General features: G+C 41.0%; 3 protein-coding genes across 5 annotated transcripts; all 3 read left to right on the forward strand.

Moving 5' to 3' along the window:
* The first annotated feature begins 157 nt into the window (after positions 1–157).
* Positions 158–819, forward strand: LOC6544587 (V-type proton ATPase 16 kDa proteolipid subunit). Of its 3 annotated transcripts, none has more exons than XM_026977102.1 (2): positions 158–220; positions 294–819. In XM_026977102.1, exon 2 carries the CDS (start codon positions 341–343, stop codon positions 758–760), a length of 420 nt encoding a protein of 139 aa, XP_026832903.1. In that variant the 5' UTR covers positions 158–220; positions 294–340; the 3' UTR covers positions 761–819. The 3 variants fall into 3 exon arrangements, with proteins under 3 accessions (XP_026832903.1, XP_001972386.1, XP_026832902.1); XM_001972350.3 differs by having other exon boundaries at positions 180–220; positions 271–819; XM_026977101.1 differs by having other exon boundaries at positions 188–220; positions 284–819.
* Positions 820–1,679: 860 nt separating this feature from the next.
* LOC6544588 (V-type proton ATPase 16 kDa proteolipid subunit) lies at positions 1,680–2,283 on the forward strand. The gene has a single exon (XM_001972351.3). The coding sequence runs from the start codon at positions 1,763–1,765 to the stop codon at positions 2,237–2,239; it is 477 nt and encodes a 158-aa protein (XP_001972387.1). The 5' UTR covers positions 1,680–1,762; the 3' UTR covers positions 2,240–2,283.
* Positions 2,284–14,744: 12,461 nt separating this feature from the next.
* Positions 14,745–26,061, forward strand: LOC6544590 (protein charybde). Its single transcript, XM_001972353.3, has 4 exons — positions 14,745–15,848; positions 21,406–22,048; positions 22,155–22,265; positions 22,329–26,061. The coding sequence occupies exons 1-4, from the start codon at positions 15,782–15,784 to the stop codon at positions 22,405–22,407; spliced, it is 900 nt and encodes a 299-aa protein (XP_001972389.1). The 5' UTR covers positions 14,745–15,781; the 3' UTR covers positions 22,408–26,061.
* The last annotated feature ends 770 nt before the right edge of the window (positions 26,062–26,831 follow it).

Consider the following 26,831-nt stretch of genomic DNA (forward strand, 5'->3'; position numbering starts at 1 on the left):
ATGGCTTGCAGTGATTTCATGCAGTCAAATTAAAAAAGAAATGTTATAGTTCCATAATTATAAATTACCATATAATGGTATAATATAAATTACCATTTACCTGAAATGGATAATGGCAACCTGTGTCAAAATACAAGTTTATAGAGTTGGCGTTGAGTTTACAGTAAAGCAATACGAATCAAAAATCTGTCGAGCAAGCGGAACTTACGATTTAAGAGCAGTAAGTTTCTCGGGAAAACTAACGCAGCGATTATCGAATTGGTTTTTCAGAATCATAATAAAGATGTCTGCAGATTCGGCTGAAAAGGATAGGCCGGCGTACTCGATCTTCTTCGGATCGATGGGAGCGGCATCGGCCATCATCTTTTCGGCCTTGGGAGCGGCCTATGGAACTGCCAAATCGGGCACTGGAATCGCAGCCATGGCCGTGATGCGGCCCGAATTGATCATGAAGTCGATCATTCCGGTGGTGATGGCTGGTATTATTGCGATCTATGGCCTGGTGGTCTCCGTCCTGATTGCCGGCGCTCTGTCGGACTCGTACACCATTCGCAAGGGATACATCCACTTGGCCGCCGGACTTTCGGTGGGCTTTGCCGGATTGGCGGCTGGATTTGCCATTGGGATTGTGGGTGATGCCGGGGTGCGGGGCACTGCCCAGCAGCCACGCCTCTTTGTGGGCATGATCCTGATCCTGATCTTCGCCGAGGTGCTGGGGCTCTATGGGCTGATCGTCGCCATTTACCTCTACACCAAGTAATGCGAAGTTTTTCACAATAAAACAAGGTTTTAGCTCCCATTATTGGGCGAATTATTTAACATTCTTTTCTAGTCTTTTGATTTCAAATCGCTAAGCGTGTTCTTAAAAACAAAATTAAATAATATATTATTTTTGGAACATACCAGGACCAACGCATACCTGTTTTCCAACCAGGAAGCAATCAAGAATCCCCTCGGCCGCCGTGCTCATTCGCCAAAGTCGCCTGTGACAAATCTGGGCCAACTTAACAATCACATCACACGAACGCAGAGCCACTGACAAAGTTACAAGCTCCCCCAAGGAATTTGCGGAATATGTATTCAAAATGCAAAGCAGCCGAGCTGGGGCCACAAATAAAAACGCCATGGAAAATGGAGGAGCAATTGAAGCCCCATCCCCACAAACAATTCCGTCCCTTCCGCGCCAGCGGTGGCAACAAATTTCCATTTTAAGGAAAACGAAACAACATCGTGCTGAGGTGGGGACTTTCAAAAGTGTCGCCCTTTTTAAGCTCCGATAGTCGAGTAGGGCTCATATTTTCCAATTTGTTTAATTGAAACAAGTGGAGGGTAACGAAAAAAGCGCTGAAAGGCAAAGGCAATGGGGAAAACCACTCAAAGTGAATAAGAAACCGCAGCTTCGATTTTCAATACTGAGAATGGGTTTTGCGGTCCTTCGAGGATATAAATTTCCCAAAACCCTGAAAACAATTTCACAAATATGTACGTTATTAAACTTGGAAAGAATTCTGCACGTTGAATGTGACACAAACTTTAAAGCGATTTAAAATACAGAGTTATTAACGTATCACTTCTCACTTTTTAGTATCACAACTCAGTTGTCGCTAAGTAGAGGAAGGATAAAGTAATCTGCATTTATTATATATCAGTAAAAAAAAAAACAGTAGGCTGTTCTTTTGAAATACTTCGATTAGGATAACATTTCCCTCAACGTTCTACATTTTTCCGATTCCCGAAGTTGCAAGATTTCTATTAAAGCAAGATGGTCACCGCCGACGTAGAGGAAGAGCCTTTATACTCATATTTCCTGGGCTGTATGGGGGCTGCAGTAGCGATTATATTCACAACCCTGGGAGCTGCTTACGGAACATCGTTATCCGGGGTTGGGATCGCCACGATGGCGGTGAACCGGCCGGATATGATCATGAAGGCCATCATTCCGGTCGTCATGGCGGGGATTATCGCGATCTATGGCCTGGTGGTCTCGGTTCTCATAGCCGGATCGATTGGCGATGACTACACGATGGACTCCGGCTATGTGCATCTGGGCGCCGGACTGTCCGTCGGACTGCCTGGACTCACGGCCGGAATTGCCATTGGAATCGCTGGCGATGCTGGAGTCCGGGGTACCGCCGAACAGCCACGCCTTTTCGTGGGCATGGTCCTGATCCTGATCTTCGCCGAGGTCCTGGGTCTTTACGGTCTCATCGTGGCCATCTACCTGTACACGAAACTATAAGTACCCTTATGTATTAATTAAACACGCGCTTTTAATATGCAATATTGCTTTTATTTCATTTAATTTTATCTGATCCAAGCATTTATATATAATTCTAATTTATATTTCAATCACGAATTTCTAAAAACATGAAAAATATACCTCCATAAAAACAGCATCCAAAAGTATGAATCGAAAAGATTAATTTCTTGCAAAATTGAAACGAGATTTATTACACTGCTTTCACACCCAACACATCCTGGCCGTGTTAATTGAAGCAAGCCATCTCCATCAGCCCGTCAAAGAGCAATCAAATCAATAGGGCGCCATGAAATAAAACCGAATTCCTTTTCGAAGGTGTTGATATGTGAAAAGGTATGCGTTTCAATTTACATTTCAGTCGGCAGGCAAATAATACACTTTGTGTGCGCACGTGTGACATTTTTGCGAACTTTCTTGGAATCGAAGTGTGTTTGCATAATAAATATGATAACACACAGAATATCGATTCGATTCAACCGCAAATCCCTCGAGTTCCCCAGATTCCACACCCCAGAGCCAGAGCAGACATCGAAAGTAATAAACGAAAATTTGCAATTTACTTACGGATTCGGAGGATTTATGGTTCACCTTCCTGAAGATAATTGTTTTCACTTCCTCTGCCATTCAATGAACTTTTAATGCTGGCATAACAGTAAGTGCGTGAGCAGTGGGAGGATTCACTGGGTGGTCTTAGGACCCGAAAAGCGGAAGTGCCACCGCCTCCTGCCAGTGCCACGCCCACTTGCCAGCGCCCAACTGACAAAGTGCTTAGCGAAATGGGTTTATTAAGTGCAAACACTTTGCACAAATGGCTGGCAAACATAAATAAATATGTATTTTGGCAGTAATGTGCGGGGGGATTTCCATTGAACATGTGAAAGTCTTGCCACGAATTAAATCAAACGTAAGCCGTAGCCGTAGCCTTGATGCCATTTGAAATAATCAAATTAGTGCTTCATATGGAAAAGAGCATCTTGTTCTTGTTACAATTAAGGAAACCTCCAAGGAACATCTTCCAAATGGACTTTCATTTATTTTACAAATGGTCAACGGAATCGAATTTCCTTTGTACAAATGCCGCATGACCTCCAACTCCATTGAAATCAAATATAAATCAAGAAGCGGTTTGTCAAATCCGCAGACTTTCCCAGAAATCCTCTCCTGTCATACATCAAATGTACATCAATGCAAGGACTTTTGTTTGCAGGAAGTTGGGAAAACCATTTGTAAGCTGGTTTGGGTGGTCTTATGCTTGAGGGGCGCCGATTTATTATGGCCGAAAATGTGGTTTCCATTAAAGCCGCACACATCAATTGCGGTCGAGAACGGCCCAAATGGCCAGAGGCCATTCGACTTTAATTTTAATGTCCCTGGCAGATTTTGGCCATTTGCCTTCCATTTGGAATCTTTATTCATTCATTCAGTCAAGCAAACACTCATTGACCAACTTGCTCGTTTTCGCATCCCATCATCATTATGATCGGCTTAATATGATTCGAGTTCTGACTGCAGCCGAAGGAACATTGGATCAGTCACCTAGTTCAAAGTTGGGTTCTCGAATTAGCTGATAAATTTATGTATTTCCTTCAGTTTTGAAATGAGTTCTACGGAAAACTAATACTCATTTGCAGTGATGCCCTTACCTTCACAAGAGTAACTGGGATTCGACTTCCTGGCGACTTTTGCCCTCAATGGACTAATTTCATTTTCGCATTTCTGTGGCTGGGTATCCAATGATTTGGAAACAATTTATATATTGTATATATGGCTGGAGTTTGGAGCTCGGGATAAGGGGATGGTTATATTATGCTGTGCGACAAGGACATTTATTTCTTGCTGATTTCATTTTCGGATTCCGACCAACTCCAACCGCTGCTCTCAATAAATACGAAATAAACACTAAATGTGTAGTTGGTTGCCTTCGCTTTTCCTCCTTTTTTATACACACATACATATACTTTTTTTTGGGTTTTTTTTTGTTTTTTTTTTTTTGCTGATTGAAGCTTTTCCTGTTGGCAACACCTCAGAGGGCTGACTTTTGTCCTTTGCTCATGGCATGTTTGTCCTTTGCCTTTCCGATTCTACGCCCCCGAATTCCGAGTTCCGAGCTGCGAATCCAAAGTCCTGAGTCGAGTCCTCTGAATCCCACTCCCATTGCCAATTCCATTCCCCAACCCAAAACCCAAACCCAAACGCAATCCCAATCCCATTCCCATTCCCCTTCCATTCATCAGCGCGTGCTTGTGTTGTGTTGTTTCCTTTGCATTGAATTATTTTCCTCCTGTCGCACAATTTTCCCCAACTGCCGGCGAGTTTCCTCTGACCTCTGACCTCTGGTATCGTCCGCCTCGCCATTCATATCATTCGCTTTTTCGGGCGTGTTGAAGCGATGTGTTAAATATCTGCCAAATTGAATCGCGATGGCAACCAGCAGGTGGTCGTCGAATGATTTCGACTCAGCAAGGATAACTCAGCAGTCAGTCAATCTAAAGCAACTGCAGGCAAAGAGCTCTAGCATTGATAATTTAAAACTGTCATAATAAATAATATTCAAAATTAAGTGAAAATATTTAGAATTCCTGCTTTAAGTTCATTGAGGGACTGACATTCTAATGAAGCCTGCAGTTTTGCTACCATTCTGGTGCTATAAATTATTATTACGTCAATACGATTTCGGTTTCTTTTGTTGAGGACTTTGGGAATTTCATTTTGTCCCAGAATTTTCACAATGGAAAAGGTCAACTGAGCGGTCTGAGCAATCCAGTGCAATATCCGAGCTCAGCAAAAAGTGGAAAGCCTGTTCCAAATCGAGCAAAGTGATTTACAGTGGTGTCAGTTGCCCTTTGACGACCTTTCAGTTTTATGAAATTGGAATAAGTCACTTATCAGCTTTAAATATTGTGCAATTCAATGAGAAGTAAGCTCTATCTGGGTTTTAGCAATACATGTTAATGAAATGCAACAGAAAGCGCTGCGTTTTTAGCTGATTCACATTCAAAGTGAGTTATGCCAACCAGAAAACCTTTTATTACTTATTTAAAGTAGTGACAGTTCGTTCGCTTCACTGGCTCCACTTGATTTCTCCCGCGCACAATACTTGCATAGTAAAAGCCATGTGGAGCCAAATTTGCAGTCAGTAAAGACAGTGGCTGGCAGTCAATCCAGGACAATTCGCTCAAAATCAAATTTATTTGCCAACCGCACAGAAATTATGAGACGGCAGGAGCGATGGAGCCCCACATGTGCGTTTTATTGCATTCGGTATGCGTTCCAATTGCGTGATTCGCCGGAAAGGGGAACCCCATCCTGATTGCGTATCCTGAGCTAGGAAGGCCATATCCACTTGCCACACCCCCATAACTATTAAGGGGCTCCACGCCCCACAATCTACAGCAGACAATGGGTGGATGGCTTTTGTACGTTCGAGTATTTTTATTCATTCTATTCCGTTGGCTTTTTTATTTTATTTATTTATTTCGCTCGCCGCATGTCCACCCTCCAACGCATTCGAACAAAAATAAGATTTTTATTTTATGCTCACAGTATGTTGTAAATCTTGTCGCTGCTGCTGATGAAACGAAACGAAATTAAGAATTTTCCTCATTTTTTTTATTTTTTTATTTCTCCTTCGCAATTTCAGTAATAAAAGAAATGCCAGGCGGGATGATGACGGGGATGGCACAGGACACGATACGCAGCGCAGGACGAAAAGGAGCGGAATGGAACAGGACGAAGACAGTGGGTTGTGCGTTGCTTTCTAGGCGAGCCGAGTGGCAAGCGGCAAGTGGCAAGTGGCAAGTGCCGAATGCCGGATGCCATCCTGCCCATCCCGCCCATACCGCCCATCCCGACATTTCATTATGAAATCATTTGGTATTTATTATTTCGTTTATGTGGTTTCATTTGAGATATTGCCTTCATTTGCCGCGTTGTTAATGGCGACCGTTGAGAAATCATGAGAGCTGCTTCCGAATTTTCGAACCTTAAAGATGTGAGTAACAGCCAAGGACTTAATTGGAAATACTGAATTTCTTGCTATGGCAACAATAGATTAAGTGCAAACTTGTGACATTACTAACATTTAAATAACAATATGAGAAGTGGGCACGTATCCTCAAAACTTATGTGTAAAAAGCGATTACTTTTCATTGAAAACATGCAGTTGGCTGAATTTTAGTCGATTGATTAATGTTCGATAGAAAAGCAGGTACAGAGATTCGCTGAGTGTACCGTGCCGTGAATGAACAACATTCTGATGCTCAAAAGCATACTTTCGAATCGGATGTTAATTCAGGGAAACTACGACGTTATCCTGCATACACTGGGGAATTCGGCCCCGCATTCTCCCCATCAATCTTGTGAAATCTCTCAACCCTTTTCCTCGTCCATTAACCCACATTCTAGCACCCCACTATGCGCCGGGATCAGTCTAAATGTTTTTGTGTAAACACGAAAGTTCGACCAAGGGCTCCGTCGTCCTTGCCCCTCCACCACCCACCACCCACTCAGCCACCCACCACCCACCACCCCTGCCACTGAACCAGTGGGTGGCGCTGGGCGGACACACTGCTCGGTAATTGTGTGCGCCTTTGTTGCCGCTGCAGCTTTTGCACTTTACTTCCTTCTTTCGGCTTTGTTTTTCGCACAGTGAGCAGAATAAGTGTACGAGCCTGCAGCTGGAGGGGATTGGGGCTCGCTCCAGAGATGCCAATCCTGTCTGCGAAAAGGTCGAATACTTCCTAACATTCTCAGCAAACTAGAAGGAAAAAACATTCAACCATTTGCATCATGCCATTCTTTTCATAATTATAAATAATAATGAACATTTGAATATATTTTTTAGATGCTACCTCCTAGTTCCTTGCTGTGATGTAGGGATCCTCTATATTAGTTAATGCTCCTAGATCAAACAGAAATCGCTTCATTGGGCCCAGGCAGCATACTCCCTGATTTGCCGGATGGTATTACACGGGTTTACCAGCAGGCCGGCGGCATCACTGGTGCTGGATCCGGGTGTTTGAACGGCGGACAGCTCCGGCTTGCTACTTGTCCGGACTTTGCTTGCCTTCCGTTTTGTGGCGCTCCTTTGTTGCTGCCTTACACAATGACTTAAGCTGAAATGTCAATTGGATGTGCATGGCACGACCAGAATCATCGGGATCTGGAATGGGAGTGGCGGTGGCGGTGGGATTGGGACAGGGAGCTGTAGCTGGAGCAGGACCTCGCCGAGCACCACGACGACCATGACCAGCAATGGGAATGAGTATGATGAAAACACACCCCCGGGCTAAACGGCGAGCGTAGCGCTGAAAAAGTGCTTGTGACAGCAGACTCGGGACCCAAACCAAACCCAACCCAACCAAACCCAAGCATACCAAGACAACCCAGGGCAGTTGAGTTCGGTTCAGCTGCAGCTCCATCTGGGAAGCAAAGCACAGAAAATCCTTTCTGGAGCTAATAGAATTCAAACGCATGAAGGCTTTGAATAGGTTCGTTTTCGAAGGACGCCGCATTGCCGCTGAGCTCCGGCCATTTTCCGAGTGGAAAGTGGTTGGAGGTGGAAAAGTGAAAGTACGTGACACTAGACTGCCCTTGCAGGGCGAGGGTTGCTCGGAAAACCCTGGCACTAAATTAGTTAATCACACATCTGTATATACTTCAATGAAATACAACTCAAAATGAAGCGAAGGATAACCTATTTTTCCAAATAGCTACAATGTATCACATTCAATTAAATTATTTATTGTACATCCCTAGTATTTAAGTTTTTATGAAAGTATTTACTTGTACAAAGCACCTTACTGTGATGCACATTTTTAAAGTTGCATGCTATATGCGACAACTCCTTTAAAATACGGCTAAAAGTGCGGCTAAAATAAGGCCTTAAGATCCTGTATTTTGGAATCCACCCTCGGTCGCTTGGGAGAAGATGTCTTTGACGTGGCCAGCACAGGTCGGCGACTGGAGCTGAGGCAGGACAGGATGGGAGGACTTCGGCGGAGCCATCCTGTGTATAGTTTGTTTCATAAGTTTCGCAAAAACCATTAACGACGCTCCACAGCTTTCCCCGGCAGCTTCTACTTGGTCTACTTCGTTCAAATTGAAAAGAAACAAGTGAAAAGCTGAAAACTTTTAAAAGTTTGAATTCTCAGCGCTTTCTTTCGGACCGACCACCTCCTTTGGATACTTTGTGGGCAGAGCTCAGCACGGAGCTGCTCATTTGGTCAGCAACACGCGTTCTGGGGCTTGTCCACTTCTTGACGTGACTCGGGAACCTGGGGAAATTTGGCAAAAGGAGCAGCAAAAATTTGGAATTCGTTTCCTCGTCTCAGCATTTTCTGGCCCAGCTAATGGCTGTGAAAATGACTAAGTGAATTTCCATCAAGGAGAGTGAGGTTTTGAATTCAGCACGGGTCAGGGGTAACTAATAGCGTTCAGCAACAACTAAGGAAACATGAAATTTTAAGTTTAACGATGCGCAGATGGCCATGAGTGGGGTTTAATGAAAGTTTTGCCTTCCATTCATGGGAACTTTTCACATTCACATTTCTTATTCTAGCATTTTGCAATATTTGGATTTTTATTTAAGTCCGATTAAAGCCAATTGGCATTAACTGCATAGCTAAGTAGTGCCTGTTCACATGCAATCGTACATAATGTTATTAACTAGTCAATAATAGGAGGGCTGTCTTGCCAACTGTGGGAACCTGGCAAAATGGTGTATGCACTTAGTTCCCGGCCAAGATAAATAATGAAACGGATTGCGGTTTGGGCCCGTTGGCCGCCGTCATGGGGAATGGATATGTAATATGTAATATGTCATGGAGCGGACCTAGTAGTGGTCGGTGCTGTTTGATTTGTGCATTATTCAGGTAAGGGGCTCAATTAAATGGGCGTCGCGGTTATTCTGCCGCTTTGTCACTAACTTCTTGCTCTGTTTTGCATTTCCAAGTGAATATCGATTCAGTCCAACACCCACGAATAGCAAATCTCGAACTCTGGCTGAATAGAAGGATAATAGGATTTAATATGTTAAATATATGAACTGGGACTATATCCCAGAAACGGAAATACTCAAAATTATTATAATCGGCCGTTTACGAAGGCGAAGACCACAGGATGGAAATTCCAAGAAATTGAAACAGCTGGCAGATATGAGCTAGAAATGCTTGCTAAATATGTATATGCCGTGCCACGATGCTAACAAATCACCATTTTAGCCAGCCAGTAGTTTATTTAAATGTCCCAGCTCGTACTCGGAATTATTAAAATAAATTTGTAATGCAAAAAGCCTGCAATAAATTTGGACACCCGCAAACACATCGCGCCCAGGATTGCCAACGCCGCAAGCTGCAAAACAGCCAAATATAAATAGGTTGTGGGTAGTGGCAGGAGGGGTTCGAGGATTCGTCGACTTAGTCCTGGCTGAAAGCGGTGGCTTTGGGTGCTCCGGCTGCTCCGGCTGCTCCGACTGCTCCGGGTGGCAACTGGGCCGCTGATGTGTGCTTGTCGTCGGCACGGCAAAGTACTTGAAGAATTACACACAATGCATGCATTATTCATGCTTACTTCAGAATTTGCGTTACAAAGTAAAAAATGTTGTAAGGACACTTGTGCCGTGCCATGCCAGGCAAGTCCTCCTAGCCACCCAAAGGCAAGCAATCCCGGCGAATGTGGAGTGCGACCAAAACACGAGCAGGAAGTGTGAATGAGAAAGCCGGGCTAAGGAGCACTCGACGCCCAAAAGGAAAAGTGCAAAATATTCGAGGTGAGCGCAAAGCGCACAGACCGCTGATAGATTAGAGTTGCTGCTGGTCGTTGGGCTCGTCGAGGTGCACTGAACAAAATCACCATCTTCAAAGCGTTACAGTTTAAGAAAATGGCTCCTGTGCACTTTATGCCTTCTAACTATGCCAAAAATCCTTCAAATCCAACATGCCATTAAAAAGTTATTACCAATTAACGAGTATCTGATAGTCGAGGCACTTGTTTTTGTTTTTTGCAGCTTTTCTGCTGGGCTATAGTTTCTTGAAAGCTAAAATTTCAAGGAAAAAAGTCACAAAAGTATATGGTGCTACTATTTTCTCCCAGTGCTTCCTCTACATGGCATGTAAATTGCGCCAGCCCTTGCGGTGACTTGGAACGAGCGACCTCACCAGCACCAGGGGACAAATGTACATAATCATGTCAGATGTCAGCCGAAACGAAACGAAATGAGTAACGAGTCCAGGAATCCAGAAATCCAGAAATCTAGAAATGCAGAAACACAGAAATGCCAGCAGGCCCTTTGATTGCCTTGGAGCACTGCCACAAATAAATGGGGACCATCACTTGATGGCAATTGCTTGCCTTGTTCTCCGCTCCTTTCGGGACACTTCACTTTCTTTGTGGCGGCTTCACGGTTTCCGAGTTCCGATTTGGAGTCCTACTGCATTTAAGATCCGGCGTAGGAGGAGCACAGCGTGTTCAATCAAATTTAAATTTGAATATTTCCATCCAAACGCAAATTGACAGCTAAATGACAGCTCTGATTACGTCTTTCTGTTTTGAGCGATGTGCTGAAGAATTCGCGTTCCACCATTTGGTATATATTTTAGTAGTAAATTTGATATGAAATACGCTAGTGCAAGGAGAAAAGGATGTTGTGCTCCCCTTTAAAATGGGGCTGTTTCTCTTTAACGTGGCCCAAAACCGGGGAAGGCAGATGAAAGTCAAATGAAATGGAGCCGAATCGTTGGCGTCTTATCAAACCGCACACGCGCCCATCTTGTTCATCAGGAGCAGGAGCAGGAGCAGTAGCACACTACCACTACCACAGCCACTACCGCCGTCATCATCATCTTGGTGATGCTGCAGGAAAAGAAACAGAAATCTACTACATCATAAACTAGAAAGATGCGGAGGGGGCGGAGTGGAGCGGAGCTGGCGATGCCTGGTGCGGATGGGTGGTTTTCGAAATTATGTTGATAACCTCGCATGATCCTGACATTAGAGCTGCTCGGGTGCTCGGCTGCTGTCGACAATGAGCGACCTGGGATGGACTAAGGATGGGGCGGGATGAAATGGCCCGGGATGCGAATCCGAATGCCAATGCGGATGGCTATGGAGCTGGAGCTGGATACTGGATGCTGGATGCTGGATACTGGATGCTGGGAGATGGAGCTGTGCACGTACCGACTTAAGTATATTCAAGCATATGGAGGGAATCAAGTGAAAATCAATAAAACCCAAACACGTCTGCACAAATCACATGAAAATCGATGTTCATGGCAGTTACTGCTCCTCCAACTTTGCGCCGAAAACTACACTGGGAAAACTAAAATTTACAACAATTTGCAGGTATTAGGGATGAATTAGAAAACAAATAGTATGCCTATATTTTCAGAAAAATTTTGTATTTACTTTAAAGAAAACATAATTGGAGGCACTTATAATATATTAAAAAAAAACTAACAAATTTCCTAAGCTTTCCTAAAGCATCCCTACGATATAAGCAAATCCGCAAAAAATCATTAGCCTTCCTATTAATTGAGTTACATTCCGAAAATGCAGTCTTTCTGCTTCCTTTAGTTGTATGTAGGAAAACTAGCACTAATTAACAGACCTTTTTTTGCTGTGCAGCGTTGGGCGCGAGAACTAAAAAGCCACTCTACGGCAGCTCCAGTTTCCGGCTCCCCGGCGATGTATCGAAGAACTTAAAGGATTGCGGCCCGTGTTGTTGTAGCTACTTTATTGGGAAAACGTGCAGCGCATTAGAAGAGCCGGCTCCACAATTTCCTCCTGCGCCACAAAGGCCCACTAAGTGGTCCATTCGACGAAGGCGATGGCAATGGCTAGATGGTTGGATTGGCATTGGGATGGCATTGGGCATTGGGCATTGGGCACTGGGTGTTGGGTGTTGGGTTGAAAAGGCGTTCATTTGTATCCCGTTTGGAATCCCAGCGAAGCTTCTATGGTTCCTTTCGGAATTCGGAATTGGGAGTTTTGATCCTGCGAAGAAAGGATTGCCAGCCTAAGTGCCCAGCAGCTTTGGTTGAGGCTTTTAGCAACCAATTCTTACGGCTCCCATTCCGCATCACATTTGTCCTGCGAAGTGCATTTGTGTGTCTGCAGACGTGAAGGTTTTTCCTGTCGGCTTACCACCACCTGTGGAAAAGTTTCAAATCACAAGGAAACATTGAAACCAAATGGATATGCTATATGGATTCCCAAGCATTTATGGTTGATAAGTTAGTATGGGTTGAGAAATAATAATAGAAGAACCCTTACGTTACTTCGTAGCCCCATTGGACCCATCACGTAGTCGAGTAGCATTACGTTGTAATTTAATTTTAAAACCCATCCTTTCTCGTTAGTACTTCTATAATAGAAGCTCTTTTAAACTACGTAGCAATGTGATTTTTTGTTACACAACTACTTGCTGCTGCTTTCAGCAAAGTGCTGCAAACCAATTTTGACTAACGAGCCAAATTCTGTTGGAATGGCTATAATAGTTGTATTTCCGTAATCATCTGCAGATACTTTTAAAAGAAAAAATGCCAGTTTTTCGTGGAGTAAACGTCTTTGAAATGCGGATGGGTCTATTAAGCTGCTGACTTGAGTTCGGTGGGTGAGCTGCCGGCCGCCCTGAACATCTCATTTGGCTGATTCCCGGCGGGACGTATTTAGGTTAAACTCGTGTGGAACTCACTCACATAAATCATGCATTTGATTAATTGTATGCCACTGACTTTTATCCTGTTCGACACTGCTGCAGCGTGGCTAGGAAAATTTCAAAAGAAGATGAGGGAGAGCTGGTCTTTAAAACTTTTGGCGTGCACTGGAAACAACGCGAGGGAAAGTTACTACAACATTTTGCAAGATTTTTTTATTACTATCATTTTCGGCTGGAGGCTTTCTCAATTTGGGTAATTATTGTAATCCAAAAATAAAGACTAACTAAAAGGCTTCATGAAGTATTTCCATCAATAAAGTAATTTTTATATTTTTTTCTTATAAAGGTATATAATGATTATTAGTTACTTTTTTCTTGTAGATACAATAAGCGATTTTCTCTGATGCGTGGACTATATTTTGCCTTTTTTTTTTTGGCATGAATGTGTCTTTTTTTCTCTGTACTTTGGTGCGGCAGTAGCCCCATGCTGGGCGCCGTGCCACTCCCCCGCGCCCTCCGCCAGGCAATTGTGTTGTGTAAACATTTTTTCAGCATTAACTGACATGTGTAAATCCCCCAATGCCACACAGAAAAAAAAAAGCAGCATCAGCTAGACAAGGGGAAATGCGGATGCTTTCTCCAAAGCCGATCCAATGGAGAGCGGAGCACCCACAACGAGCCAGTGACAAATAGGAAAAGGGGAGTGGGTGGACTGGGAAAATCGGGGGATCGGTGGATAAAGTGGGGCTGGTGGAAGGGGGAGGGGTGGTGAAAAGGGGGCGGGTGGTGTCAGCCGGACTGTCCAACGCCGGCGGCGCCATTTTTTATTTCTATTAAGATGAATTGTTAAAACAGTGACAGGCCCTGTGTCCTGTGTCGGCGAAGCATTTTCATCCATTTTCTTGTTTTTCCCCCACTCCCCCCTCCTTCCGTTCGCAGCAGAACTGGAGGCGGTACAATGGGTCTTGTCATCCGGCAAAGGCCAGATATACGAGCATCAACATATGTACTTATGTATCTACCATATATGTATGTACATACATACAATATATGTAGATACATATGAATAGCAGTCTGTGCAGTCGGCATATTCCCCGAAACACCATAAATTTTGTTACGAGATTCTGATAAAAAAAAAAGGAACAAACTAAAATGCCAAATTACGGAAAACCGCCTCCAGGTTTTTCTCTTGCAATTTGCGATTTTCTTTACAGAACGCTATACTAATATTTAGATACTTGGGTTCTTAAGTAACAACACAATCTCTTTATTTTAAAAGCCTCTGGGGCATATATTTCATGATATCAAATTATTTTCAATTTTATATGTTCCTTTTGCATTTCGAAAAATAAAAAAACAATAATTAACAAAGTTTTTAAAATTTGCAAAGATATAGTATATTTTTTGCTGTCTAAACTTAATTTATATAATTTCGAAATTAAGCAGATGATAAACATATTCTTAAGCCCAGAAAAGATAAAGATATTGAACTACAAAAGCTTACACAAATGTATTAGATAGCAATAAAGAGAATTAACAATGTATTCTAGACTTAAGCCTTTAACAATTATTTTTGCAGTAATGGACTCAAAGAGAGCGCCAGTTTTCACTCGGCTCAAGAGTTTTCCAGAACCAAAACAGAAAAACTCTCAAGAGAGCGAGCCACTCAACTGCTCTTAAGGGTCTTCAACAACAGCTGATGGCAACACATGATCGCCGGCCGCAGCTGGCGGCAAAAGAGTGCTAAGCCGCTCAAGAGAGAGTTCACGGCCAAGGAAAAGGAAAATGAAAAGCTGCGACGCCGGCAGCGCAGCCGGCGTGGAAAATTGGTATAAAAGCAGCAGCACGCGAGCCGGCCGGATAGTAGCTTTGGAAAACTGTTTGGAAAACTGCTCCGCTCCGCTCAGCTCAGCTCTCCAGCGTGTCCCGTTATCGAAGTTGTTGCCGTTGCCGTTGCCGCAGTCCAGTTTTTCATCGTCCTCTTCTTCTTCTGATTCAGCCATTTTCCAAGCTCTCTCGCCGCGCCGCTCTCGCATCAACACAAACAGAAAACGAAACAGAAACAGAAACAGAGGAGCCACAGCTGAGCGAGCGCTGAGTGAAAATTTTGTAGTACGCTTCACACGAACTTCTGAAAAAACCCGCAGTCGAAACGCGGCCGCCGAACACAGCACATCGGCGCACACAAGGGGCAGAACACGAAGAAGTAGAGCCAGAAAAGCGGAAAACCAGAAAAGAATAGAATACTTCTACAAACGAAACGCAGCCATCAGCACTTGAAACTCCGCCATATGTAGCAAAGCAAAGATAAAGAAAAGATAAATGCGAAATTAAAATCTCTGTCCAAACAACAAGAACGTCTTGAATTAAATCAAAACCATGTGCTGTGCTTAAATTTATTAAGGAAACCAGACAGAGCGAGATACAAAAGGGAAGCAAAACCCACAGAAGCGAGAAGGAAAGAGCGAGAGAGAGCTGAACGGGGCGGCAATTTGCGTTGATTTTTTAGCATGTATTGAATTGAAATGTTTAACTAGAATAACAAATTTAGTTGTTGATACTTTTCCAATTGTTTGTTAAAACGCTGTCGCTGGAAAATCGAACTCTCCACCACACACACACAACAAAGTAAAACACAATAAAACACCCAACCACACGCGAAGTAAAATCAAATTCTTGTGATTAAAGTGCATTTCTATACGTACGTTAAACTACAACTATTCACACCCACGCAATATATTAAACGCATCGAAAGTCGGCCCAGATCAAAGTCTATATAATCGCAGCAGGCGGCAGTCGGCAGACTTTCATTATAAATCCAACAATCGGCTGAAAACACACAAAATAGCAGTTGCAACGGCGGCTCTATGAAGATGGAAGTGCTCCCAGTACAAAATCACATTCAGGGAAAATTCGGTGTTAATAAAATTAAAGGTAAGTTCACATAGTAAATGTATATAGATCGTTAAATATCTCGATAGGATTGCATATCAAAAGTGAACATCAACTTCTGATTTTCTGTGTTTTTTCTAGTTTTAGTAAAAGTAAATATTAAGAAAAATGTTTTTACAACGTTGTGTGTGAGGAAATGTTCGTTTCAAATGTTCGTTTACTCAGTTTAGTATTAAGTTATGCGTGGTGAAACTTTTAGCTCAAGACAAAAATTTTTAAAGTGAAATTTTGAAAAATCGAAACAACATGTAGGAACATTTCTAAAAAAAGGAAACACACAATTATTGCAATATTATAAACAGTGTGTTATTTAGTGTTTATTAACTGAATCCATACATTGATAGGTAGCAACTTGTTTAAAGAAAGAGGCTTCTTGTTTAATTTATTTTTTGCTTTCCCGAATTGCCAAATCAAATAGCATTTTTTATAGAGAAATATAAATATGAAGTGCAGCACAACCATAACAATCTGAATGATTAAAAAATTTACTGTTTGTTGTTATTCCGCTTGATTAATTTTAAAGCCCTTCCACGCACTAAAACTAAATTTTAGGTCGCTGTTCACCTTGTGAACTTACAAATCCACAAGAATTCTCAATTAAGGCACATTTCGGATATTTTAATGTGCCACGAACATTTTTATATTTCATGTTTATGGCCCATTATTTTGTTCTCTCTTTTTTTGATTCAATTAATTTTATAGCGTACGGTAACATTTCATTTGATGTCTTTAGCAAATTTTCCAGGGTTTATAAAATTCATTTATTCAAGTTTTGCCCAACCAATGGAAAATTTCTAAAGATTTCTCTATGCATTTCAAATGGTATGCCTAGTGCTTCGTGTGTTTTTGAGTGAGTTTCGATTTTAAGCGAGCCTTCGTCACTAACACTAACACTGATCAATGCCAACAAAATTGGTTCGGTAAAATAAGTACCTCGAATTCTGCCCCGAAAAGCGCTTGCATTTTTGCATCCCGATTAAGGTGCCCTTTTTGGGGTTGCAAATATGTAAAGTTCGCATTATGCATTGTTTGTGCACTTTGTTCCTGTCCGAAGCCAGGCCGGCATATCCTGTTCATGTGTCTGGCGGGCGGATTATGCAACATCCTGTTAATCCTGTCACTTTAAACTTTGCACCGCGGCACCAAGAAGCAGTTGAGTTGGGCAAATTAGACGGGGGACCTCCTCCTGAGCAGCAGGAAGGGAATCCATGTGCATACGGCCATATAGCCACGTAGCACGTAAGCCAAAAAAAAAAAAAAAAAAAAAAAAAAACAGCGAAATATGTAAAATCACCCGGAGGCGAACACAACACAACGGAACAGAACAAGCGGCGGTGGTAGCGACATGCAACAACATGTCGCCTCGCACACATACTGCCGCAGATTTACCGTTAGCCGCAGTGTTGCCTACTTTAGCGTGAACGAAAATTTCATTGTGCATCTTAATGGAAATCGAAAAGTTTGCCAATAACAAGTTTTCAAAAGTACATTGTTTTTCACGATAAGGTGGTCGAATTTAAGCGGTTATTCTATCTGCATTAAAGTGATCTTTGAACAATAAATATTCTTTCACAAAGAAAATCGTTGCTCAGTCAGCTTTTATCAGATCACAACATGTTTTAGTGCTAAATTTTTAATAAAAATAGCCAAAATACGAAACACTTTTTCCAATCAAAAGACTTAATGGCCTGGAACGGACAGATTTGGCGTGAAAAAAGCTGAGGGGTCCGTATTGGTTACATTTCCACCGTGTTCTTCTGCTTGCATCGCGCTGAAAAAGCTCTGCAAACCCCACCAAACCTCCGCCTCTGCGCCACCCCTTCCACGCCCCCTACGCCCCTGGCAACGTATGTATTTGCAGTCAATTTAATTTCATGACTGACTGAGCGCATGCAATTTTATTTTCGAAGGACATACGACCAGCCAGCCTCACCAGCACTCACATGGCCATTATTCATTTTCCATCAAGAATATTTACTGCTGGGTTACAAATAATATTAGTAGTCTATACTTTAAGCACAGCAATAAAATACACCATTTGATTATTAATTTGTTTAAATTTCGTAATTGTAATTTGTAACTTCCATCTAATAGTTCTCAAATCAACTGCATACACATATATTTCCACATTTACATACTTCCGTTCCGATAAGGAACTTTTGGTTAGTCATATTTTTTAAAAGCCCTTAAATATGCTATAATTTAAAATAAAAAGGTGTGCATGTAAAATAAGAAGACTCTTAGCAACGTTAGAATTGAGAAATAATTTTAGGAAAGGTATAAGTTAATATTATGTCCATAGCTCCATGGCGCCTTAATTCCTTTTTCAAAGTTTCTCCTGTTGGGCGTTGCAAAAAAGGGTTATCAAGAAGTTGATATAATATTTATTAACCCCATGCGTGGGTTCGTCGAATTTATATTCGAAGCAATTTCCAAAGATTTCCGTTAGGGGCCAAATGCGAATGACTTCCAAAATTGGTCGCAATGAATTATTTATAACCTGCTTATTGATTCGAAAAAAAAACTAACATACACATGTATGTACATACATATGTAGATAGCAACAATCATACATAAATACATACATACATATGTATGAAGCTCGGTTCATGGACTGTCTTACGACCAATTTAACTCGATTAGCGACGTTTTATTGAAGATCCAAAATAGAATGGGACTGAACAATCGAAATTGATAAGAGTACAGGCGGTTTACTTCGGTAATTAAGTGAAAGATCTAAAAATAAATGCGTCAGAATTATCAATTCTCATGGCTTACAGTAAATACGAGCTACAGTAATCACCTTGTAACAATGAAAATATTTTAACTGAACATTGCTTTACAAATTCTTAAGTTTCCCTTTTTTTTTCTTAAAAAATAAGGTTCAAGAGTTTGGATATGAAACATTATTAGTTCCTGCTAGGCAGTGTGCACTGTACGAACATGATTGCCATACCGAAGTGCACGAAAATTGAATCTCAAGGCCAAGCGACGTCACGCATTAAGAGAGCCAAGTAATAAGCCCAAAGCTCACCTATCGCTCACCCTTTCCCTTTCCCAACGCCTCTTCGCCAGCTCTGTGCGTCTCATTCACTCGTCTCAGCTGAACAGCAACTGGGAAACACAAGAGAACACGAACGGTCATGTTTGCGGTGTACCGTTAACTTGTATGGGGTGATGCTGCGTTGCTGCTTCTTCTTTTCGCAGGTATTGTTATACATTCTTGAGCTCGTTGTTGTTGTTCTTGTTGATTCCGAATGCACAAAATACACAACCGCAAAGGCTTCAGATTGCTGCGGCAAGTAAGAAAGAGATACATATGCATGTACATATGTACATACATGGATGAAGGTTGAAGTTGGTAGAAAGAGAGAGCAGGGGATGTCTGTTCATCAATATCAATATGCCCATCTCTCGTCCGAATGCAAATATGCATACAAGTGCAAAAACACCACCCACCAGAGGCATACTTCTACATTTGTATGGATGTACATATGTACATAGGTTCAATTTACATATGTATATACTGGCGGTTACAAAAACAATTTGTACTACATACATATGTATGTATTTACATACATAAACACATGTGTATGTTCATAAATGTAGTTCGTATGATATAAAGCAAGTTATCATTTTTAACTACAAACAAACTACAAACTCAAATTACCTTTACAATACATACAAAAATTGGTGTTTTTATTGGTTCGCTAAGATAACAAGATTTTATTCATTAATGAGTCGGTTTTTACAGCTACTAATTTGCTCGCAGCTGTGGCAAAAGTGTATCCATGCATCCATAAATACAGCGCTCACATTTGTTTGTGTGCTTTGTAATAAAGTGTGTGGTCGTTGTCTGTTTTTTGATTATTATTCATTGGTTCTTTTTGGCTTTCGCTTTTTTGACTTTGCACAAACCCTTTTGTGGAGACAACGGCACTTGACAAAATCCAATAACACATACGCAGTGGGAGCGAGATGGGAATACTGAGATGGTGGTGGAGCAAAAGGGAGACACACACATGTGGACACATGCAGAGCCGCAAACATGTGCCGTTAATTTCTTAATTACGCGGGTGTGCCATGGAGCCAGAGCGAGATGGAAGACACAAGAAGATTCAAGGGGGTAACAAAACAGCAAGCGAGTGAGAGAGAGAGTGAGAGGGAGAGTGAGCGAAGGAAGGGCAGACAGAGAGAGACATGCAAAGCTAACGAGAGCAAATTGTCCATTCAGCGACGTTGCAATGATTATACAGTGGGTGGCCTGGGGAGACTTGGTTGAATAGGATGTAAGGGGGTGAGGGCAGGGAGGGGGATACCCCCTTTAAAGAGTTTCCGCGCTAATTACAAGACGCTGTCGAGACAAGCCAAGTAGTTAATTTGTACTCGCTGCACTGCCTCACACACACTTTGTGCGAACAAAGTTTCTCGAAAGGAGTAGAAAGTTGTTGCTGGGCCAAAATCGCATCGAAGGAAATAGAAAACTCAAAGTAAAATTAAAAATTAAAGGAAACATGTTATATTAAATATTCAATACTTTTTTGAAGTCTTCCAAAGGCACTTAATGTACATACACATATGTATGTACATTATAGCAGATAACTTCATTTACCGAACTTTCCTATGATATTCTTAGGAAACAGGAGTCGTTTATTAGTTATATAAATATTGCCATTATATATGCATCGTGATATATGTCTGTATACACAGTGCACGCTAGACTATGTAAGCCGTCAAAGCAGTAAAATGAATTGCATACTTAATTTACATGTTTGTGCACATTAAATAACGAATTTAAAGTAGAGACTACTCTCAAACAATTTGCCCCACTGTACCATTTGATTCCCAGCTCGGTATAGTTGAGTTTTTGAGAGGAGTTTAGCTCCGCATTTTATCGTCCGTTCTGTCGGGTAATAAAGTAACAGCAAAAGATATAAAAGCCAGTAGCACAGAGAGGAAGCCGTTCGAGGGGGGATGTGAGGGGGAAATAAACTGCTGACTTGGGACACAGAAAAAGAGAGAGAGGCAGGGAGAGAGAAAGACAGAGAGAGTGAGCGTCAGCTGGAAATGGGAAACGGCTGATTTTCCAGCTGTTGTTGCCAGGTGATTTCCCCCGCCCCCGCCACGCCCCCCTCACCGCTCTCTGGAAGCGGAGTCTGCGCACCGCACTCTTTCCGGTTCCCCCAAGTGTGGAACGTGAATGTGGATCCCGAATTGCAGACATCAGCTGATTTTTTTCGCTTCCATTCCCACATGGAACTCTGCCGGTCGATGGGCCATCCAAACTACAGTTGAACTTCCGTAACTCGAACTTTCCCAGCCGGTTTCCGCGTGCAGCGATGGAAACTGTTTCGCATCAGTGCTAATTTGATAAGATTCCCTTGAATGCTTAAAGGGCTTAGCCAAATTTAACATTTAATGTTCGAATTCGCAAACTTTGTTACTTCAATTCAACAAATTAGAAAGTAATAATTAAAATAATTAAATCAAAATGTTCCACTTGAATCTCAACTAACGTTTTTCTTTTCTTTTGTTTTAGACTGGCAAGCTGCAACGGCGCCACTGGAGGAGGAGGAGGAGCTGACCGCGGGTGTGAACGGAAATACAGCCGCCGGAGAGGGCATTCTGGACGTGGACGTGGTAGATGGCCATCCGGCCTCTGTGCTCCACATGCGGCAGCACCAGGCGCTCAACACCCGCCCACCGGCCACGCCTCCATCGTCTGGGGGCGGTGGTCCGTTGGCGGGCGGAGGATCCGTCGGAATGAGCACTCCCAAGCAGGCCACCTCGCCGGTGGCCGCGGCCAGCTTTGAGGCGCCCCTAAGCGGTGGCAGTGCAGCCGCCTATCATCACGCCTACATGACCAACGTGCTGTCCAGTACCGCCCAGCAGCACTACCCGCTGCCCGCATCGCCGCTGCAGTCGACAGCCGGCGCTCGATTTGGGGCCGCCGACAACCTGGACGATGTGAGCGCCAGCGCGGTGCGGGAACTGTCGCAGCAACTGCAGGCCCAGCTGCGTGACGCCAAGCGACGCCACCTGGCCTGCACCGAGGTCACGCTGCCCAACGACCTCACGCAGCGCATTGCCGCCGAGATCATCCGGATGTCGGAGCGGGAACCTTGCGGCGAGCGGGCCTGCACGCTCTTCATTGAGTTCGAGAGCGAGCCCAACAAAGTCAAGTGAGTGGAGATGGGTGTAGAATTGCAACTTATTGTAACTTATTGCTTGTAAGCCAATTCAAGTCTGGAACGCCTTTTATTAAAATGCATTGTCTTTTCCCTACAGGCGCATTGCATATTTTAAGGTGGATCCGGACACGGTGTCCATCTTCGAGTTGTACTTGACGTTGAGGCAGGACAAGAGCGGCTGGAGCTCCTTGCTGCCGCAGTTTATAAAGTGAGTGCCTGCAAGTAAAGTTCGGTAAAACAAGAATACTAAATATACTTCAATATCCTGCAGAAACCTTACTCGTAGCAATACCATCAACATCAGTCCCGACTTCACGCTGACCAAGAAAAAGCTCTACTCATCCGAGTGAGTCGCTCGACGGAGGAGCGGCATGGAGTGCGAACCAGAAACGCTGGGCTGCTCAGAACTCAATCCCTCCGAACAACAACAGTAAAAGCAGCAATCGCAGTACCAACATCTATTGGTTGTGCCTCCTTCGTCGCAATAGCCAAGATTCATGATCTTCATTATGGAATATAGAGAGATGATGTTTAACCCTAGAGGCAAACTTTTGGACCACAAACTATCAACTTACTCCTGCAAATAACAAATCAACTCAACGCTAAAGCAAAAAACAATTATTTTGGAACCTAAGCTCTAAAACAAAACCAAAAAACCAAAACGAAAACAAAAACAAATCAACTGCAGTTGCAGGCAACTCAAAACTCTTATTGGACTGACTTTTTGGCTTAAACAAAAAAGGTACTTTTTGAAAAACGAAAAAAATCGCAAAAAAAAGAAGTATTGAAAACGAGGATAGAGTGAGGTGAACACAAAAAACCATAAGGAATATTCAAAATATTGTAAAACGTTAAGGCAGACAAGCAGAAGAAAACTTCACTCAGTGAACGGTTGTCGGTGATCCGTTTTAAATTGAATACAAAAGGCAAAACCCCCGGATGGAAGTATAGAGTATTATCCCAATTTGTATGTATGGATGTGTGTACACCATCACCTTGTATCATCATCATAATCCAGGAATCAAATGTAGCTAATATATTATGTATAATTTCAGTGCATAATGTATGGCACATGTCGTTTGTCACGATTCAATTAGGCTATTACTTCTAAATGCATGCAAACATACATACAACTATATACTGTATTGAGAAAAATAAATCCAACAAATTTTCTATATATATATGAGAGCAAACAATAAGAATCAGAATCGATCAATCGAAGCAGAAAGAGGAAAGTTAATAATAACAAATATAAAAACAAAGTTGATGTGATATTATATAATAATTATGAATACTGATAAACGCATACACACTCACGAATACACTCACATACATTAAGAAATCAATTGCAGAAAATTTGAATACCATGGAAATTATTTCGAAATTTTGTTCAAGTTCCGACCCTTGTCAAGTCGGTGCCCAGTAATCTTACAGAAAACACAAAATTATTGCTAGTAAAATAGATTCAAACAATTCTCAAAATATTTCCACCTATTTATGATTAAGCTCTGTATTATTATTTTAATTGATTATAATTATTTTCTTGTTTTTGTGCAGAGTTCCAAACTTTGCGAAGAAAATGTAGCCGAGTGGCTGAATACAATATATACATATATAGATATATATGAAAAATATAATTCTAATATTTGATGTGTTTCTAATGTAAGATTTTAATATTAAACAAGAAAACGAAAACAACAACAAGCGAAACTAAACTTAAATCCAGCAGATTTCATTCGATGTGCGTAGCTGTGTGTTTATCTGTAGATTAGTTAACAACAAACAAATGAAAACAACCAACAATAACAACACGATATGACAAACAAATTTGATGAGGCAGACGATGATTATCGATAGAAAGTGGTTAAAATATTTAACTTATATACACGAATGAATACACTTTGGCTAGGTAGTTGGCAAACAAATTGTTTTGATTAACGAAAGATCTAAACAGTGAAATTATTTATAAAAAGAAGCGAAAAAATTATTTAAAAAATGGGTAACTATTGTGAAGAGGCAGAAGCAAAAACTTTCGGAAAATATAAAGTCATCTGTGTTAATAAATTTTAAAATATTTTTTAGCGTAGAATAACAAAACCATGAAGTGAAATTGTAAAGCAAAGCAAAATTAACAAAACCTGTTGAAAATAACAGATAAAGCAAATAATGCTCTCACATAAGCCACAAAAAATACAACCGATCCCAAGTATTCGAAATGTTAATTGTAGATTTTATTCGTGCATAACCTACACACAAACACACACACACACACACAGTGGCTAACAAGAATTTATTTATAAAACCAAGAAATACAAAAAAACATTTGCAATAATATAATTTTAACTAACAAATACTTTTTCCATCAATAATCAATCCCACAAAGATCTCGACTAATAAGATGAAGAACTCATTATATGATAAATGATAGAGCGGGAGGAAAATTACACAAGAGAAAATACAATTTAGGTATTTAAAACTTGCTTTAAACTTATTTAGGCTAACCCAGGTGTAAATGCCAAGAGTAAAGAAGCCCCCTAACGAATAATAAATGTTTTAGCCATCTCAAACTCAAGTATCGACGTTTCCATCTCAATTCGATCACTAAACACACTCACACACATGAGCATATGCTATATGCATATATATAGATATATAGTGTATGTAAATAGGGCCACCGTAGCAGCAATAAATGGGAAGAAAACAAAATCTCTAAATATACCTTATTAACTAACTAAATGTGAACATAAACAAAGCAAGTGAAGAAATAGAACCATGAATGTGATCTATTTAATAATAAAACAAAGTAATATTAAATACAATTTCATTTCGCCGAAAGCATGAACGAAATATTGAAATCATTTACTTTTGTTCCATTTATGAAATTATTAACCAAGTAGTTGTAGACGAATTTGATTTGTAGAATTTTCAATGTCATTTGCCGAATATTTTTCCACATTAATTGGTTACAGTTTTTCTTCACAATGTTGCCAGCTTTGTAAGATTGTAGAATTCGCAACGCTTTCTGTGTGGTTTTCTTGAGCTTTTTTTTTATGAAATCGGATATCGAATATTGTATTTTGAAGTAGTGAAACTATCTCCAGTTTTCGGAGGATTTTTCTGTTACGTTTTCCATGGATAAGTGTAAACTGTATAGAGATACAAAGAAGAAATGAATCTTAGATCTGTCCAGTGCTCCTCAAAGTATTTTGTAAACAATAATGATAAACCAAAAACAAAAGCGAAGTATCATGCCCATAGGCAAGCGGATATGAATATGTATTTATGCAAGGGTTATGCGAAAAGTTCTATATATGAATGTAAAATAGATGGATATATCTATATATATTGTAGAATTTTTACACATTCTATTACAGACTACAAAGTTACCGACTAAGGCAAATATTATGACTACTACTACGGCAGTACTAATGTATATTTTCAATGTATGTGTGTGTGTTGTTTAAGGGAACCAATTAATGCATTCAAGAATCAAATTACAAATCAATTAAACGATCGCCTCAAATCGAAATCGAAAGCAAATAACTCTAACCCACAATACTAGACAGCACTCGTACCCAAATTGAAATTATATCTGCATTCCAATTGCGACCGAAATCAGTATGGCATCTTCGATTATCGAAAGGAAGTTAAATTCAAACGATTATCCCACCATATGCAATCTGAGCCAGATTTCATTATCATTTTCACTTTTTAAGTTCGAGTTTCAGAATCTGCTTTCATTGGCGGCTACGCTCAATCAGTATCAGTTATGAGAACTCTTAGAGTCCGAATCCCTCCCGAATTTTGTCCAGTTTAAATCTGCGCTTGTTTGATCGACAACTTAACAAATAATATTCAAGGGAAAGAAAATTGTTCTAAATACCGTTGATTGGAGTGTGTGTTGTACACCTTGTAGTTATGGGACGAAGAAATGTTTATAACAATTTCCAATATATATGTATGTGGCAATAGGTCCATAACGAATAACAAGTCTAAAGCGAGATCTGAAACGAAAGAATGAGAAGGGGAAATAAAATATATATTATATATGTATACCATATACTACCTATATGATTATGAGTGTATGTAATGAAACAAATGAAAATAAAACAAATTTAAATTTTAGTAGCGCTTAACAAATTCTAGCAATTTAACAAATTTTAATTAATCAAATTAAACAACAAAAAACAAATGCAAAAATTGCAATTTAATTTTTTTCTCTGTGTAAAAGTTGATTAAAAAATAAAAAATACAAAAAAAAACAATAAATTTTTTAAATGTGAAAAAATGTAATGTGGTTTTTTCTTCTGCTTAATATTATTTTTTGCAGCAACTCGTCTTAAATATTTTGCAGTGTCTTGACATTGAAATACAAGCCTCTTGAATAAACATCATTGCATACTTTTTGGAGAATCCTCAAGAACAGTGGCCCATTTCATTGTTGATATTATAAACGTGTCAACAAAAACAGTCTTAGTTTACTGTTCATACATTAGACTATTAAATGCCATTACTATTGTACTCGCTTTTTGTGTAACTGTGCGTTATGGGAAGCAAAAACATATGAAACACACAAGTAAGCGAATGCGGAAATCTCGTTGTTTTGCTATAAAAGCAGTTGGTAAGATTTCAATTAATCACAACACCTGATCGTCCAATTCCAGTCGTTTCAAAAAATCTAAGCTCCTTCCAAAATGAAGTACCTATTTGTGGTCGCCCTAATTGCCCTGGCCATCCAACTGGCTGCCTCTGCTGGTACCAATACTAAAGCCGC

Source organism: Drosophila erecta, unplaced genomic scaffold, assembly GCF_003286155.1.
Source record: "Drosophila erecta strain 14021-0224.00,06,07 unplaced genomic scaffold, DereRS2 tig00000021-arrow-pilon, whole genome shotgun sequence".
Classification (NCBI taxonomy): Eukaryota; Metazoa; Arthropoda; class Insecta; order Diptera; family Drosophilidae; genus Drosophila; species Drosophila erecta.

Excerpts from the sequence above, each read along its gene's own strand:
- LOC6544587 (XM_001972350.3), top strand. The coding sequence starts at position 284 with ATGTCTGCAGATTCGGCTGAAAAGGATAGGCCGGCGTACTCGATCTTC.
- LOC6544588 (XM_001972351.3), top strand. The coding sequence starts at position 1,763 with ATGGTCACCGCCGACGTAGAGGAAGAGCCTTTATACTCATATTTCCTG.
- LOC6544590 (XM_001972353.3), top strand. The coding sequence starts at position 15,782 with ATGAAGATGGAAGTGCTCCCAGTACAAAATCACATTCAGGGAAAATTC. Across the intron at positions 15,849-21,405 it reads CGGTGTTAATAAAATTAAAG|ACTGGCAAGCTGCAACGGCG; the intron begins GTAAGTTCACAT and ends CTTTTGTTTTAG. Across the intron at positions 22,266-22,328 it reads TTGCTGCCGCAGTTTATAAA|AAACCTTACTCGTAGCAATA; the intron begins GTGAGTGCCTGC and ends AATATCCTGCAG.